The sequence below is a fragment of the Vombatus ursinus genome, unplaced genomic scaffold (assembly GCF_900497805.2).
Source record: "Vombatus ursinus unplaced genomic scaffold, bare-nosed wombat genome assembly UNPS02014807.1, whole genome shotgun sequence".
In the NCBI taxonomy this organism is placed as follows: domain Eukaryota; kingdom Metazoa; phylum Chordata; class Mammalia; order Diprotodontia; family Vombatidae; genus Vombatus; species Vombatus ursinus.
This window is the reverse complement of record NW_020954585.1, coordinates 6,032,008-6,049,344: the sequence shown is the minus strand read 5'-3', so window position 1 is coordinate 6,049,344 and position 17,337 is coordinate 6,032,008. Positions and strand designations below refer to the sequence as shown.

The 17,337-nt window shown below is 41.0% G+C and overlaps 1 protein-coding gene across 1 annotated transcript in view; it reads left to right on the top strand.

Moving 5' to 3' along the window:
* The first annotated feature begins 885 nt into the window (after positions 1-885).
* Positions 886-17,337, top strand: part of BRI3 (brain protein I3) — a 38,712-nt gene continuing 22,260 nt past the window's right edge. The window contains exons 1-2 of the mRNA XM_027874597.1: positions 886-1,177; positions 3,884-3,971. Coding sequence (XP_027730398.1) covers positions 982-1,177; positions 3,884-3,971 — 284 coding nt within the window. The 5' untranslated portion in view covers positions 886-981. The remainder of the gene's footprint in view (positions 1,178-3,883; positions 3,972-17,337) is intronic.

The following is a 17,337-nucleotide window of genomic DNA, read 5'->3' as shown; positions in this document are numbered from 1 at the left end:
TGATGCCAGTATACGTGCATAGTTGGGGGGGCGTGTCTGGGGACCCCCCAGGCCGAGGATCACCCAAGAAGGAAGAAGGGGGACGGGCGGGTAATCTGGGGTTTGAACTGAATCAAGGGCTCAGTGGGTCCCGCGGGAAAAGGTGAGCGCGGGAGCCTTTCCAGCGGTCTGGGGCAAGGGTCAGCTACGTTTGGTCTGGAGGGGAGAGGAGGGAGAAGACCAACCCTACCCCCGCAGCCCCACTCCCAAAACAGGCCGACCCAACAGGTGGAGGGAAGGAAGAGCAAGTGGCTGGTCGAGGGCGCGGCTCCTTTAAGACTCTTCTCATTTGCTCCCGCCCCTTTTCCCCCTCCCCCCGCTTCGGCGGGCGAGTCGCCGCGCCGGGGAGCAGCGCCACGTGACCCCCAGTCTTGTGACCCGCCTGGGAAGCGGGAGCTGTAGAGGCAGCCCGAGCACTTTGGCTCGGGGTGGGAGGGGTGGGAGCGAGTGCCTCGGGCGCGCTCCAGCTCTGCCCAGCCCAGCCTGCGAGAGGGAGAGCACGCGCTCGCGCTCGCGCGCGCCACTCCCCCTCCTCTCCGAACCCCCCTCACCTCCTGCTTCTGGAGTTCGAAGGGCTCGGGTCCTTTCCGCCCGCTCCTCCCCAGCCCCCGCGCCCCGCGCGCCACGCCTGCCCCTGCGCGCGTGCCTGCCTAGACGCTCGACTTTGCCTCCGGCAGCGCCGCTTCGCTGCGGGGAGGGTGACGGAAGACCGGGAGGAGGGAATCCCCCTTCTGGCCCGGGGGCAGGGGGCGGGGGGAGTTGTGTCCGGGCTTTCCCTTCGCTGCAACCTCTGGCCGCCGCGAAGTTGAGAGGTTCGAACCCAGGAGGAGAAGGAGGAGGAGGAAGAGGAAGAGGAGGAAGCAGCAGCAGCTGAGGGGCTCGCTGTCCGCTCCTGCACTTTTTTGTCCCCCTTCATTCCCCCCCCCCCCCCCTCGCCCCCCCATGGATAATAAGCCTCTGCTGCAGGATCGACCACCTGCCTACAACCCGGAGGCCGGCCAGGGCGACTACGCTTACGGGCGACACAACTACGGGGCCATCCCGGTCGCCCCAGCCCAGCCCGGGCTCCAGCCGGGCTTCCAACCCGGCTTCCAGCCCGGCTTCCAGCCCCCGCCGCCCTACCCGTACAGCGTTGCAGGTGGGTCCCTTTTCCTACAGTGCTAGGGATGCAGCCCCAGGCTCTGGGTGCGGGGCAGCAAAGTTTGCGATCCACGAATCCCATCCGTCCCCCACTTCTTAAGAGTGGGTGGGGTCACAGGTGGGTGTCGGGGATGAGAGTGTAGGGGGCCTTTGGGAGAAGGATGTGATTTATTTTATACCGGGGTTGGGGGGGCGTCTGTTGAGACCCACAGGGACTCAGGAAATTTGTTTTTTGGTTTTTTTTTCATGTTAACTTCAACCCTTCTTTTCTTCTTCCCTTCGGAGATACTCAGGCTTCAAAGTTTCCTCTTTTGATGCATCTGGAGTTGCTAGTCCTCTCTGCCTCCGAGCTGCATTTGTCCCTTCTGTCTGCAAGACCTGCAGGCAGCCTGGGTGCCTGAGGCCAGAACTCCTTGCCTGGAAGCTTTCCAGGACGCCAGGGGACAGGCTGTTTAGGGAAGAAAAACTTTGAAACCTTGTGGGGATGGTACAAACAAACCCTTGGAATTATGCCCCTTATTACTGGGTAGCTAGCTGCTGCCCAGTCGCTAGTGCCTACAATGCACTCTAATCCCATCAGAGCTATCTTATTTTTGGTTTGTAGTGTGCCCGCTTCTATGTATTATGAGGTGGCAAGACAGTTTAAGTTGGTTAAGGATTGCAGACCTCATTCTGGGCTAGTAACAAGACTTCTGGGTTGCTGAAGTCACTTGTTTCAAGTGGGAATTATTTATTAGCAAGTGTGAATAACACCACAGGCTTGTAGAATATCTGCTTCTGTTGCCAGTAAAGGAATTATTCATAACAGTTCTAAAGAAATATTGAGAAACCAATCTGGGTACTTGGGCCTACCGTGAGGTGTTTCACTTTTGAAACACTTGGAGTAAGATTAGAGTTAACAAGTATTTCCTTAGTGTGGCTTTGGCCTGTGCCTTCTGTTTTCCTTTCCTCTTTGTTTCTGGGACTGGGAGTTAATATGCTCTGGAGCTCTTGGAAGAAAGAACTCCTCCTGTATGGTGAACTCTGTAAGGGACAGATCCAGGTTGTGGTTTATCCCCCTTATTTGTTCTCACTGCTACCAGTTTACTCCCACTTCTCTCCTTAGAAAAGGAGAGAAGCCCAAATCAATTCTCATCTTCCTTTTCAACTCCAGAAGTCTGTTTGGTGGAGAGGAGGGTGAAATTGTTTGGAGCAAGTTTTATTGGCTTCTGGGGACCAGAATATTAATAAAATTGTGGCTTCTGGGGATTTTAGTTAGTATTTGTATTGTTTCTGATCTGTGTGGTTTCGTTGAGAGCTGGCGTTCGACAAGTACAAGGTTCCCTAATATCTTTCATGTGGGTACTTGTTCCGCTAACAGCAGATTTCATCTTTATGCCCTCTTGTAGTTGATGGCCTTTATAAGTTGCTGTGGCTGGAAAAAAAATTCACCTGGTGGCCAACCTTCTGGTGACAAGCCTTTCCAAACTTAGCTGGGCTGTTCCTTCGAGGACAGTCTGTTAACCCAGCCTTTCCAGCCAGACAGAGCTTGTGCTCTCCTGGCAGCCTTAGACAACCCAAGGTCACTACCCATGCCACACTCAGAGTAGGGCTTTAGTAAAAGCTTTGCTTAATATGGTAACTATTTTAAAGGATTAGAAAACATGCTAGCTTTATTTGAGTGTTGGGTTTGTAGTTTCAGCATAGTTGTATTACTGAATCCAGGGTTTCTAAATTTTGGTTCTGTCTCTGTGTGGTGATGGGGAAATAAATACTTGTCCTTTTCTCGCATATACTCTCTATAAGACTATTTAACTTTCAGCCTCCCTTTACTGTGCCTGGAGATTTTAGTTGTATTTATGGTTCCCTTTCAAGCCCTCTAAGGAGAGAGCTAGATAGTGAAATTGTTAGTGTAGTGTCAGTCCATGGCTTGAAAGAGTGCCCTTTTGGAGGTGGCTGTCTTCCTCTTTCTTCACCTTGTTTTTACTACTTGGGTTACTGTTTAACCTGAAAAGTGAACCTGAAGTCAAACTGGTAAGCTGTACTGACACATCTTGTCACTATTTGAATGCAAATGTAAGATAAACATTAGTCTACTGGTTAAAATTGTGATAAATAGTCTTTGAATCTAGCTAAAGTGAACCTTTTAAAAGTAGTTCCTAGGGAGTCAGTTATGCTGCAGCACTAATCTGGATACACTTTAAAAAGTGAGTTAACCAGCTCAAAAGAAGCCTGTTACTGGCTCAGATGCACAGGCTGGAGTGCACCTGAAACTTGAGGTAATACTTTTTTTGCTAATTAGGCACTAATTAGTGTAATGATTTTTGCTCCATCTATTCCAGAATTGTGAGGAAAGCTGCTTCATATATCTTAAAGCAAGATACAAATCTAAATTATTACCAACATATTTTAAGTTCTTTGCCTTGAAATTATATGTTATCACAGACTTAAACTCATCTATCTTCAGGCGTGGTGATGAATGTTATACAAAGCCCTGTGATTTCCATCTGTTGTTTTGTTTATTTATTTGTTATTAGTGAGATACTGTACAATATGCCTATTGTGAGACATCTTTCTTTAGAAACTACCATTTTTACTTTTTTTTCCTCCCCCAAATAAAGGTAAGGCAGATTTATTTTTTTGGTCTTTTACGATTGAATTTTATGAAATATTCATTTTTTTTTCCCCTTTCCCTTTCCCTGGATGTGATGCTTGTTCCTGACAGGTCGGTCCGGATCCTACAATATTCCATCACAAGCTGTGTTCCAGCCCTCCAGTGCCATAGTAGTTGTTGGAGGCTGTCCAGCCTGCAGGTATGGTAGCTCTGTCTACATTGAATTATTATTATTTTTTAAGAGAGTGACTTCTTATTTTACATAAATTTCCCCCTTCCTACTGTTCTGGTTTTCTTATACATTGCTTCCTTCTGTGTACTCTATGATCCAGTGACACTGGCTGCCTTGTTGTTCTTTGAAAATGATGCCTCATCTCCATATTCCTCCATGCCTGAAATGCTTTTCCTGCTTACCTCCACCTCTTTGTTTCCTTCAGAACTCTGCTCAGATCCCACTTTCTTCAGGAGACATTTCCCAGTGTTGTTTTCTCACCTCTTTTTCATCCCTCCAAGTGCCTTTTCTCTGAGATTCCCTAACATATATACTATATGTATCTTCATTGTGTGTGTGTGTGTGTGTTGGGGGGGGTGCGTCTTCCCTTCTCCCTCTTCCAACCATGAGCTTCTTGAGGGCAAAGACCTGATTTTGCCTTTATATTCTCAGTGCTTGGTAAAGTGCCTGGCATATAGTTAACACTTAATGTTTATTGATTGACTGTTGTCTGAAACCAATTTAAACACATTCACATAAAACCTAACACATGTGGGGACATAGGGAGACTAAGGTATAACTGCAAATAGATATGTCTTAATTTTTGGGGAAATTATTAGTAGGAGAGGTTGATATAAGTGATTTGTAGTAATAGGAGCAGTTGAGAGAGAGTTACTTTACTCCATGCCTCACCCTGTTCTTTTAATTTGAGTTGATGGATGATTTGGCCTCCTGTTTAGAGAAGAGGCAGACCATCTAATATGAACTCCTTCAATTTCTTTCTCTCCATTTCACCATTACATTTTCTTCACTCATCTTCTTGGTATCACTTTTCTTTTCCAAGGTTTACTTACCTGCACAAGGTTGTAAATCCATCTTTTCTCCTCTCCTATGGAACTTCAGTACATTAATTTATCCCTCCTCTTTTTTTTTGCCTTCTTTTTTTTGGTGAGGCAGTCAGGGTTAAGTGACTTGCCCAGGGTCACACAGCTAGTAAATGTCAGGTGTCTGAAGTCACATTTGAACTCAGGTCCTCCTGACTCCAAGGCCAGAGTTCTATCCACTGCGCCACCTAGCTGCCCCTGTCCCTCCTCTTTCTTGCAAAATGATTCTCCCTCCACTGACTTCTCTGCATAAAAATATGTTCAGGTGACCCTTATTTTCTTCCCTTTCCAAACCTCCTCCTTGACTCCCTTTCCATTTGTTGCTTAGCTTATGTACACTTCCTGCTGCTACTTCTTCCAATACTCACTCTTCCCACTGCTTGCATTCTTTCTTCTACCTTCATCAATCTACTGAAATAGTTCTTTCAGAAATATCCATTACTGTCTCTATAATCAAAGTTAACAGGACTTTCTCAGGCTTCATTCTTCTTGATTTCTCTGCAGCATTTGATACTTCCTACCCCTTCCTTTGAATTTTCATCCCATGGCTTCCATGAAACACCTTGGATTTTTCTTCTTTTGCTTTTCTATTATTCTCGTCTCTCTTTAGTGACTCCTCTTGCACTCCTTTTAATTCTGCCCTTGACCTTTTCATCTCTTTACTTTTTCCTCCTAGACAAATAGGTCTACTCAGCTATTGATTATAGACGTGACTCCTAAATTGATAGCTCTAAATATTAATCCTTCATCCTGATGTTCACATTTGCATTTCTGGTGGTTAGCAAGACAGCCAGGTAGAAATAGCCTGTGGGCATCTCAGCATTATTCAAAGACAGCTTGTCCTTTTTCCTTGCCTCTATAAACCTGCCCTGAATTCCTCTGTTTGTTAATGGCACCACCACTTCTCCATCCTGTTTTGCCAATGAAACATCTCTTTCTGCCTTTCCATTCTCAATGATATCTTAATTGAGTTTTATACTAATCTCTTGCAATTGTATCAGTATCTTAACTGGTCTTCTTGACTCCCCAAAACTTGCCCCATGATCCATTCCACATGCTAACCTTTCTAAAGCGTGGTTCTGATCATGTTACTCCTTTGGTCAAAAACCTTCAATCACTTCCCATCCTTGTAGAATCAAGTCCAGACTCTTTAGTATTACATTCTAGGCTCTCTACCAACTGTCTCTTATTCCGGTTGACTTCTTTATCTTCCATTATTTTCTTAAACACATATAACATGTATGCTAGCCAAATAATACCCTTTCTTGAGCATGCTTGCATTGTTCTGTCTTTCTTTGTTTATGTGTGCTTCTTCCTCTGTCTGGATTGTCTTTTTTCCTCTACTTTGATATTGTCTCAACCGTCTATCTACTTTTTCAGTTCAGATGCCACTTCCTCTATAAAGCCTTTTTTGTACCAGCCATGGTTAAGCCATGACTTTTCTCAACACTTTTTTTCTCCTTTAAAATTTTTTCAGTTAATAAAACATTTATTTTCTCAATTCTCTCATTCCCCTTTCCCCCTCCCCACCCTTAGGGGAAAAAAAAATCAAAATTCTTATAGCAAATTTTATAGCAAATATTCATATTTAAGCAAAACAAATTTTCACATTGGCCACAAATAAAAATAGATGTTTCTGCATCTAAGAGTCCATTATCTCTGTCAGGAGATGGAAAAAAGGTATCATCATTAGTCTTTTGGACCAATATTGGGTCATTACATTGATCAGTTTTTCAAAGTGGTTTGTCTTTACCATGTTGTTTTTATATAAATTGTTTATTTGGTTCTACTTGCTTTACTCTTCATTAATTTACACAAGTCTTCCCCAGATTTCTCTGAGACTCTGTCATAATTTCTTATGGTTTAATAGTATTCAATTATATTCATATACCATAATTTGTTCAGCCATTCCACAAATAATGGACAGCCCATTAGTTTTCAATTCTTTGCTACCACAAAAAAAACTTCTATAAAAATATTTTTGTATATTTGAGTTCTTTTTGTCGTCTTTGATCTCTTTGGGTATCAGTATCTTAACTGGTCTTCTTGACTCCCAAAAACTTGCCCCATGATCCATTCTACATGCTAACCTTTCTAAAGCGTGATTCTGATCTGATGGGTCTAATAGTGATATAATTGGGTCAACACAATTCATTAATTTGCCTGTTTTTATGCAGCTTCTCTTAACATTTATCATTTTCCTTTTATGTTCACTTTGGTAATCAGATGGGTATGTTAGGTTTCTTCTGAATTGTTTTATATTTATTTGTGTATATATCTTATTTCCCCTTCCCTCCCATTCTCTTTTTGTTTTGTTTTTTTGGTTTGGCAGTTGGGGTTAAGTGACTTGCCCAGAGTCACACAGCTAGTGAGTGTTATGTGTCCGAGGCTGAATTTGAACTCAGGTTCTCCTGACTCTAAGACCAGAGCTCTATCCACTACACCGCCTAGCTACCCTGTTTCCTCCCTTTTTTTGGGGGGGGGGGCAGGCAATGAGGTTAAGTGACTTGCCCAAGGTCACACAGCTAGTAAGTGTTATGTGTCCGAGGCCGGATTTGAACTCAGGTCCTCCTGAATCCAGGGCTGGTGTTCTATCCACTGCGCCACTTAGCTGCCCCTCCTCCCGTTCTTGAAGGCAGGAACTGTGAAGCTTTGGATTTCCAAGGCATCTTACAGAGTGCCTTGTGTAGTGGGCAAAATGCTTGTTCAGTGTAATTGAAGTTATTAATGCCTTTCAAGCATATCTTGTTAATTGTTCCCATCTCTTGTTTTTTGGTTACGCTCAGTAAGCTTCTTAGTTCAGAATTATTGGTGTGATTCTGGTTATTTGTACTTTGTCACGGAGGAGTTAAGAAATGTAAATTTTTTAGTCTGGACTGTACCTCCCCCCCCCCCATTTTTGGTTCACCTAGACATCTCAGATAGCTCTAGAAAACTCTCTGTGGGGAATAGTTCTCACATTCTCTTCAAAACATTAAGTTTTTTTATTGAAATGTAATTCTTTGATAAAAATGAGGAAACATATTCCGGTGAGATGTGTTTAGGAAATATTACTGACCCATTTTCAACTGAATGCAAAGAGAGAACTAAATGTGGTGGTTATTGAAAGTTACCTATCTGTCATGATACGTGTCAACTTTTGGAAACTGTTCCATTTGTTTGGAGAAAAGTAGGAAACCCCACATTGCTCTGTGTTGTTATCTGTGATGTACTTCATTGCCTTGAACAAAATCCTAAAAATATGTTTGTGATAAGAAATATATATCTGGCTCTTTTTTGCAGTACTAATGATAGGTAACATTACTTAGCCAGAAATTGGATGCAACTTTGGACGCACCTCTTTTTTTCCCACACCGGTTAAGTATCTAGTATGGCAGTAAGGTTATGTTAGTAAACACAGATACAGAGGTTAAAAAAAAAGTTTGTGGTAGCACCCACTATTTAAGGGAAGTAAGTGAATTGCTTTTGATTAAAGTGATTGTGTGGGTTAAGAACTTGGCTTTGTGGCCCCAGGAGACTTAGTGTAGGGATGGGTGAAATAAGGTAGACTGCAATATGGTTCTGTTATGTGATAAGATGTTCATTTCTTTGAGTTTTCTATATACTTGAGTCAAAAGAAGGCATTGGACTATTGGCAAATATATTTTAATAGATCTGTGGTCCATCAACTCAATTACTCTCTCTATTGGTGCAAATCCACACCTGTCCACACCTGTATGGGTTTAGAAGCAGCTGGTAGCACACTGAGTAAAGTTCTGGGTCTGGCATCAGGAATACCCCAGTTCAAATTCAGCCTTAGGCACTTATTAGCTTGTTAACCCTGGAACCTCTTTCTGCCTCAGTTTCCTCAGGCTCATAACCTAGGTGGTGTTCTCCACTCCTCATTTATCTCCCCCCAGACCCCCAAAATCCAATCTGTTGCCAAGGTCTGTCAATTTCATCTTTGCAACCTCTCTCCAATTCTCCCTCCCTCATATCCCCCACACGTCACCAGTCTCTGGTGTAGGCCTTCATCACCTCACAGCTGGGCTGTCACAGTACTGTCTCCCTCAAGTCTCTCGCCACTCCAGTCCCATCCTTCATGCAGCCACCAGAGTGATTTTCCTAAAATGCAGGTCTAACCATGTCATCCCTCCTACTAAATATTTATTTGATCCCCAGGATCAAACAAAAAATCTTCTGTATGGCTTTTAAAGCCCTTTATAACCTAGTCTCTTTCTACCTTTTCAGTCTTACATCTTACTCTGTCCCCCTGCTCTGTAACCCCCCCCCCCCCCCCCAATAATCTTCAAACCAGTGCCTCTGGCTTCCTTGCTGTTTCATGAATGTCTCTCAGTTCTGGGCATTTTCTCTGCTGTCTCACATTACTGTAATGCTCCTTATCTCTTCTTACCGGCTTCCTTTATTTGTTGTTCAGTTGTGTCCAACTCTTCCAATTTGGAGTTTTCTTGGCAAAGATCCTGGAGTAGTTTGCCATTTTCTTTCTCCAGCTCATTTTCCAGATGAGGAAACTGAAGCAAACAGGGTTAAGTGACTTGCCCAGGGTCACACAGCTAGTAAGTGTCTGAGGCCAGATTTGAACTCAGGAAGATGAGTCTTCCTGACTCCAGGCCTGGCACTCTGTGCACTATGGTGCCACCTAGCTAGCTGCCCAAGGTTTCCTTTAAGTCTCAGTTAAAAGCTCATCTTCTATAGGAAGCCTTTCTCAACCCCTCTTAATTCTATTGCATTCCCTCTCTTAATTATTTCCTATTTTTCTTATATTTAACTTGTTTGTATATGCAGTAGTTTGTTTGTTGTCTCCTCCATTAGATTGTGAGCTCCTTCAGGGCAGGGACTGGCTTTTGACTCCTTTTTATATCCCTAGCACTTAGCATTGTGCCTGGCACGTAGTAGGCACATGATAAATATTTATTGACTGACATCTACTCTTAGGGTTGTTGAGCATTAAATGAGATAATTGTAAAATCCTTAACACAGTGCCTGGCACATAGTTTAATATAATAATTAAATAAAGTAATAATAATTTAATAATAATGGTTTAGTAAATGATTGTTCCTTTTCTCCTATAAGTCTTTCAGAGAGGACCTGTGCCTAATGCTCTGGAAATCATTCTCTGGGATTTTTATTATGTGGAGGCCATCATAGCAGTCAGTCTGTCCATCTGTTCAGTACAAGATTGTGCTATCTCCTTTTCCAGACCTACATTTCCATTATTATATCTCTTATGAGTCAGTATAATTGAGAACTCTACCTCTGCATTATCTAGTTACAGGCTAGTTCTGACTGTTTTAATATTGAGACTTTAGAAAAGTTTGAAATTAAGGTCAGCAGGAAGAGAAATACTCAGGTGAATGGACAGTACTGGGCAAATGGGGAAATCCCTTGTTCTGGAAAGCTTTCTGGGGAATATTTACTGAATGCCTTTAGGAGATATGACCTTGAATGAATTGAGGGTTTATGTTAAAGACATAAATTTTCCCTAAGAGGGAATATATTCTAGTATAAAGTACAATAAAGTCGATTGATGTACAATCAGTATGGGTATGTATGATTACACTGTGATAGTCAAATTATTTGCACAATAATGAAGGCAACCTGAGGTGAGGATAATTTGAAATTTCATAATCCAATTAAATTCTTGTTTGGCTTTGAAATACAGTTAGAGAACTTCAAAGGGCTCACCCGTTTTTAATTTAGGCCTTGCCTGAGGTTAGTGCTGGTGTGGAGTCTAGGGATAGTTGAGACTGGGGGGTTGGTAATAATCTTCCGTAGTAAGTTTGGAAAGTTCAGAAGAGGGGATGGGGAACATAATGCACTGTTTTGGATACATCGAATTTAAGATGTCTGCGGTACATTCAGTTCAAGAGATCTAATAGGCAGTTAGTTATATGAGATTGTAGCTCAGGAGAGAGCCTAGGACTGGATGTATAGATCTGGGAATCATCTGCAGAGATGATAATCTGAACCCATGGGAGCTGATGAGGTAACCCAGTGTCATAGTATAAAGTGAAAAGAGAATTGGGCCCAGTGGGGGGCAGTGGTGGCAAGGGCTAGGGGTGGGGCAGCTGCTGTTAATGGAACTGATCTAGATGAAGAACTGGGGGGGAGGCTTGCTAGAGAAAACAACCTCAAGAGTCCGGAAGAACTGGGTTCAGGTTCAGCCTTTGACATATACTGGTTTTGTAATCCTGGGCAAGTCACTTTTTTGGAAGCTAAAATTAAAACTCTTATGTACTTAAAACAGAAAATCTTCATAAATAAATATTTCTCTAGCTTAAAGTCCTTTACAGACTTTTTCCCTTTAGAAGGAAATATGTCAGAAGTCAAGAACCTAAGCTAAGGTCTCTGGGTAACCAGTTGTTTGCTGTTAAGGACATGAGAGTTTTGACCCACCTAAGGTTGTATAGTGACTAACTGAGCCTTTCCCAATTCTGTAGGGATTGGTGTATTGATCACTGGGAAGTCCCTTTGACTGATTACTCATGGAACTTGGGAGTAGTCTGAGAAGGAAGTGCCTTAAGAGATTTTCTGTTAAGAGTTGAAGTCAATCCAAAACTTTATTTTTAACTTATTTTACTTTTTCCTTGTTTAAGATTCCTGGAGTTTTAACTGTAGCTTTCAAAGTTACCCTGCTTGTCTGTGTTTCTTTCTGGCCTCCTGTTCTCTTTTCTTCCTTTAAAAAAAAATGCCTTAATTCCCTCCCCCCTTTTTTTTGGTTACCTCATCCTTCTCATCTTCCTATTCTCTTCCCTCATTGGAGAGAAGAGAAGAAGAATGCCCTTAAAACAAATATACGTAGTCCAGCAGAACAGATCCCCACATTGGCTGCAATCAAAAGTGTATGTCTTGTTTTGCATCTTGAGTCTGTTACTTCTCTGTCAAGAGGTGACGTAGCATGCTTCTTCATTAGTCCTCTGGTATTGTAGATGGTTATTCCATTCCATTGAGTTCTGAAGTCTTTCAAAGTTGTTTTTCTTTCTGCTGCTGTTATTGTACAAAGTATTTTCTTGGTTTTGCTTACTCTGTAGCACTTCATATGTCTTCTCATGTTTCTCTGAAACGGTCCCTTTTGCCATTTCTTATGATGCAGTTATATTGCATCACATTCATATACCATAATTAGTTCAACCATTCCCCAGATGGGCACCCATTTTAGTTTCCCAGTCTTTGCTAATATGAAAAGAGCCGTTATAATTTTTTTTGTACACATGGGTCCTTTTCCTCTTTGATCTCTTTTGGGACATAGACATAATAATGGTATAGCTGGGTCAAAGGTTATGCATAGCTTAGTAACCTTTGGGGCATAGTTCCAAATTGCTTTTAGAATGGCTGGAGCATTTTACAACTTCACCTGTGGTAGTTTAGTGTTCCTGTTTTCCCAAAACCTATCCAATAGTTCAGATTTTCCTTTTTTGATCAGCTTTGCCAATCTGATGGGTATGAGGTGGAATCTCAGTTCCTTTAATTTGCATTTCTCTAATTGTTAGTGATTTGAAGCATTTTTTAAATATAGTTGTTGATAGAATGAATTTGAAATTGTTTGTTCATATCCTTTTCCCATGTATTTCCTGGAGAATGACTCATATTCTTATAAATTTTATTCAGTTCCTTCCTTGGATATGAGACTGTTATGAAAGAAACTTATTGCAAAAATTTTTTTTACTTCAGTTACCTATTTTTCCCTTCTAATTTTAACTGCATTAGTTTGAATAGCTTCTTAAAGAATTGTGAAAGCTTTGGTGGGAGGTTTGTATTGGTTAGTTCCTATATTGTTGGAGATGGAAAGCACATCTTGTCCTTTTCCTCCAGATGCTTTTGGATAATGTAATCTTAGAATAATGAGAGTTTATTAAGGATCTGGTTTTATTTGATGAGGGTGTAAATTCAGTAGTTCTATAGATTCTGAGACAAGGCATAATCCATGCATGCGCTTTAGGGTGAAATCTTCTAGGGAGGCATCTCAAATCCTTATACAGGGCTTAATACAGCTCACAGGATATATGTTGTTTTAGTCAGATGAATGTGCACGAAGTAGTTCTTATGAAGAGAGATTTTTATATCGACATTGAAAATAAGTGCCATGAATTTAAGGCTGAAATTTGAGACCTACATTCTAGGTAATCAGACTCTGAGTTGCTCTGTATTCTCTTAGGTAGTTAGCCCAAAGGTTAGTTTGGCAGTGGAAGGGGAAAAGTTACTCATTCCCCTCACTTTTCCTCCTTTCCTTCCCTTGCTTCCTCTCATTTTTAGTAGATTGTTTTGGTAGTTAGTTCTTGATTAAAATATGTGAGTGTGTATATGGAGGAGGGGACTACTATAGGAAAGAGGGTTGGTATACTAGCAAAGGACCTAAAATATCAGGGGAGCAGAAAATAATTACTTGTTTTTGGTTGTATTGTATCCCCTTTCTCATTCTGAGTAGTCCTTATTTTTATGGTTTGAAGTTGTGAGGAGCACTGGACCACTGTATTGACTTTTTTTTTTAAACCAGGAATGAGTCTTAGTTGACAGAGAGGTCATCCTCCTGTCTGCAAATAATTTTTTTCTGCTTACCTTTGTCAAATTGAAAGTAATTCTAGTAAATTCCTTAGTATAAGGGGGTTGTATTTTTGTGGTTGATCAGCCATTTTAGTTGTGTCTGACTCTTCATGACCCCGTTTGTTGTTGTTGTTTTTGGTTGGAGATGCTGGAATGGTTTGCCATTTCCTTCTCCAGCTCATTTTACAGATGAGAAAACTGAGGCAACCGAGGTTAAGTGATTTGCCCAGGGTCACACAGTGTCTGAGGCCAGATGTGAACTCAGGAAGATGAGTCTTTCTGACTCCAGGCCAAGCACTCTATCCACTGTGCCACCTGCCAGCCCTAATAGTATTTTATATAGGGCTTTGCTATAAAACTATAAAAACATGATCTGTTCTTGGACTTCTGTCACTTGGAAAGTTTGCTTGGTGGTATGGGGGTGAGAGCAGTGTTGGGTGGGTTTTCTTCTGATAATAAGCAGTATTAATTTTGGTTCATGTAACTATGCCCGGCCACAAGTTTTCTCCAAGCCCTCCTGGCTGGACTTTTTTGTCACCAGCTGCTACTCAGCCTTGACTAAATGCAGAGAGGATAATTGGGTATTGCCAGCTCTGCCTTGCCAAGTTCTGAAACTAGCAGGATCAGTAGAATCTTTTCATTTTTTTTTTTTAAGGCAGTTGGGTTAAGTGACTTGCCCAGGGTCACACAGCTAGTAAGTGTCAAATGTTTGGTCTGAGGCCAGATTTGAACTCAGGTCCTCCTGACTTAAGGGCCGCTGCTCTCTCCGCTGTGCGACCTAGCTGCCAACAGTAGAATCTTTTCAATTGAGAGGCATTACAGGGACAGGTTGCTTGTTCTAGAGTTCTGAACCTGTAAGTTAGATCTGGGATTGCTCTCAGCTGTTCTCTCTCTCTCTCTCTCTCTGTGTCTCTGTGTCTTTCTGTCTCTGCCTCTCTCTCTCTCTTAGTTGTTGCTTAGGAACAGAGCACTGTGTTCTCTTGAAGTGTCAGCTGGCCTAGTATTTGTGTGAACCTAGGTTGTAGGTCTTTTATTTGGGTTGGGTATGGTATATGTATAGATTTAATGCTGAGTTATTTGTGTTTGGGGTTTGAGGCCATCTTCTGTATGTGACTGCTCTTAATCCAGTTGGTCTATCTGAGACTAACTCTTCCATTACTGTGCTAGAATCCTTCTGGAAAATTGCATTCTCTCTAGGACCACACCCTTGACAGTTACATCCTAAGCAAGACCCTGTTCCTATCCATCTGGACCTTGTTTTTTACTAAGGTATTGCCATACTAAAAACAGCTTATTGATTTAAGTCCAAATAATTTGACTTGTCCACTGATTCATATAATGCTTTATGTTTTTTTTTAAGTAAAAATCTTGAAATAAATAGCATAACCCAGCATCTTTTTTATTTGCTAAAGGAAAAATATATGTATATATGTATGTGTGTGGATATATATGTATATATACACATAAATATACATATACACACATATAATACACAGGTATTAAAAAGTATTTTGGGGCAGCTAGGTGTACAGTGGATAGAGCATGAGCCCTGGAGTCAGGAGGACCTGAGTTCAAATTTGACCTCAGACACTTGACACTTACTAGCTGTGTGACTCTGGGAAAGTCACTTAACTCCGTTGCCTACAAAAAAAAAAAAGAAAAGGTATTTCATCATGAATTTCATTTTACTTTAGTGCTTTTTAACACACATTTATATCTAAATTGTGTACTTTATAAATAGCATTTTTAAATTATAAAGTGCTTTATAAGCTAAGGTTTTAAAAATTATAATTAAAACATTTAACTAATTTGGACATTATTTCTACTTCTACCCTTTCCACATTGAATGATGCTTTTAATGTAACATTAGTTGTAGGTTCTTTCTGGCATTCACAAAAACAGAATGATAATGTCCTAGGAATAAAGAATCTTTGTGTATAGGATATAGGCTTTATAATCTCAGGTGTTGGTGGACAGGGAAGAGTTCTAATTTTTTTTCTTCAAATCTGTTTTATTAATTTTATCTTTAGCCTGGTATTCATAAAAAATATTTTTTTTTCACTCTGGTTTTGTTAAGTAAAATAATTAAGTAAAGAACTTAATAAACAGTAAGATAATTCTTTCTGTCTCCTGTCTCTTTCTCACCTCCCTTTTCCCTCTCCCTATCCCTTTTCCTCCTCTCTCCCTCCCTTCTCCTTAACGGAGCAAAGGTACCTTGGTTTTTCAGTTGTGGTTTTGAAGGTATTTGATGTTATCCTCAAAAGGTGTACTTAGAGCAAACCTTTTGGGATCAGTTCTTACCGTTGGAAGCCTCCAGCAAACATGGGTGTTTTCTTTTGCCAAATGCTTCTGAGTTTGTGATAGAGATTGTACTTGTATCTGCCTTCAGATCTCTTTGGGGTAAATAAAGGATATTTTACTAGGATTATCCATCATCTAAGCCACTGAATTTGTGAAAATGTAGCTCTTGTGGCTACAATGTAATGTTACTATTTTCTTTAACCAGCCTTACATGAAAACTTATATTGTAGTTATATATCACTATGTGTATCCATTTTACTTTCTCTTTGCAGTGCTTCATTTGTAAATGCTATTTGTGAATGGCTGGGTCTGTTCTGTCCCAAATTGGGAGAAAAAGCTTCTCATTTGAATATATTTTCTGCAGATAGGTAGAGCAGACCTGCCTGTAGGTAAGCTCATTGCTACTGTCTCCCTCTGACCCGTTCAACTCAAGTCCAGATTAAAAAGTTTTGTACGCTGTTAATAAATTAGCTCATTTCCTATTTTTCCCATATCCCATTATCACCTATTCATTTGGCTCCTGCTCTCTGTGTTGAGAAAGTGAGAAACATAAAAATTTGTCTTGTTCTTTAATAAGATTCTGATATTTGAAGTCTCTTAGAGGCATTTTAGTTCATATAGTTAAAAAAGTTTAAATTATATTTTGTTTTATGTCCATGGAAGATCTGCCTTCTCTCCCTCCAACCCCTCTCCCATCCCCAGTTTTCTAATCGTAAAATGGGGATAATAATAGCACCTACCTAACAAGCTTGTTCTGAGGATCAGATTGAGATATTTGTAATGTGCTTAGCAGAGAATGTGGCACATGGAGTTGCTTAAATCCATGCTTCCTGCCTTCCTTGCTTGCTTCCTTCCTTTCTTCCTTGCCCCGTCCCATTCCTTCCCCTCTCCCAGAAACCTTTTCGCTAGTGTTGTTCTTGAGCCTCATTTTATGCATCTTAAAAGAAGTATTTTTGGGGTATTGGTGGTGGTGATGGAATAGATCTCTGACTTTACCATTTTAAAAATTTTACGATTTGTGATCTATGATTCGGAGGTGCAGTGGGGTGAGGGGGAGGTTCCTTGAGAAATATAGATAAAAAATGATTTCTTCTCTGAGAACAAGCTTTGAACTTGTAAAACTTAGACCTAATAGAGGTATAGTCCGATCATGTGAACACCTGTAGGCAGCTGTCAAATTATTGTCCTGAGTCATACTGCAACTCTAAAAATGATCCAACCTATTACTTGAAGGAAAACAAACTTTTCACAGCCAATTTAATAAAGTAAACACTCCTACATTGTCCTTTTTATTCAGTGTCTCCCTAGTTTGAAATAACAAAATAACACAAATACCACATTCCAAGATAGCAAAATTTAATAAGTTGAAAAGGAATCCTTTTTTCTGTAGCTCCTGCCGTGATATGTTCATGATAGAACTGCTGATTAGAAGACTATGGTTTGCATTTGGCAGGTCTGTCATAGCTATTTCAAAATAGGCATGCCCCCATATATGACCAAAATAATGGTCTCCAAATCTGGGGTAGCTAGTGGGTTCAGTTGCTCACTAGGCATTTCCTTCTGAATGGGTAGTGGAGTAAGGGTGAAGGAGAAAGAGAGAATTTATGTTTGTGGATAATAGCTTCCCC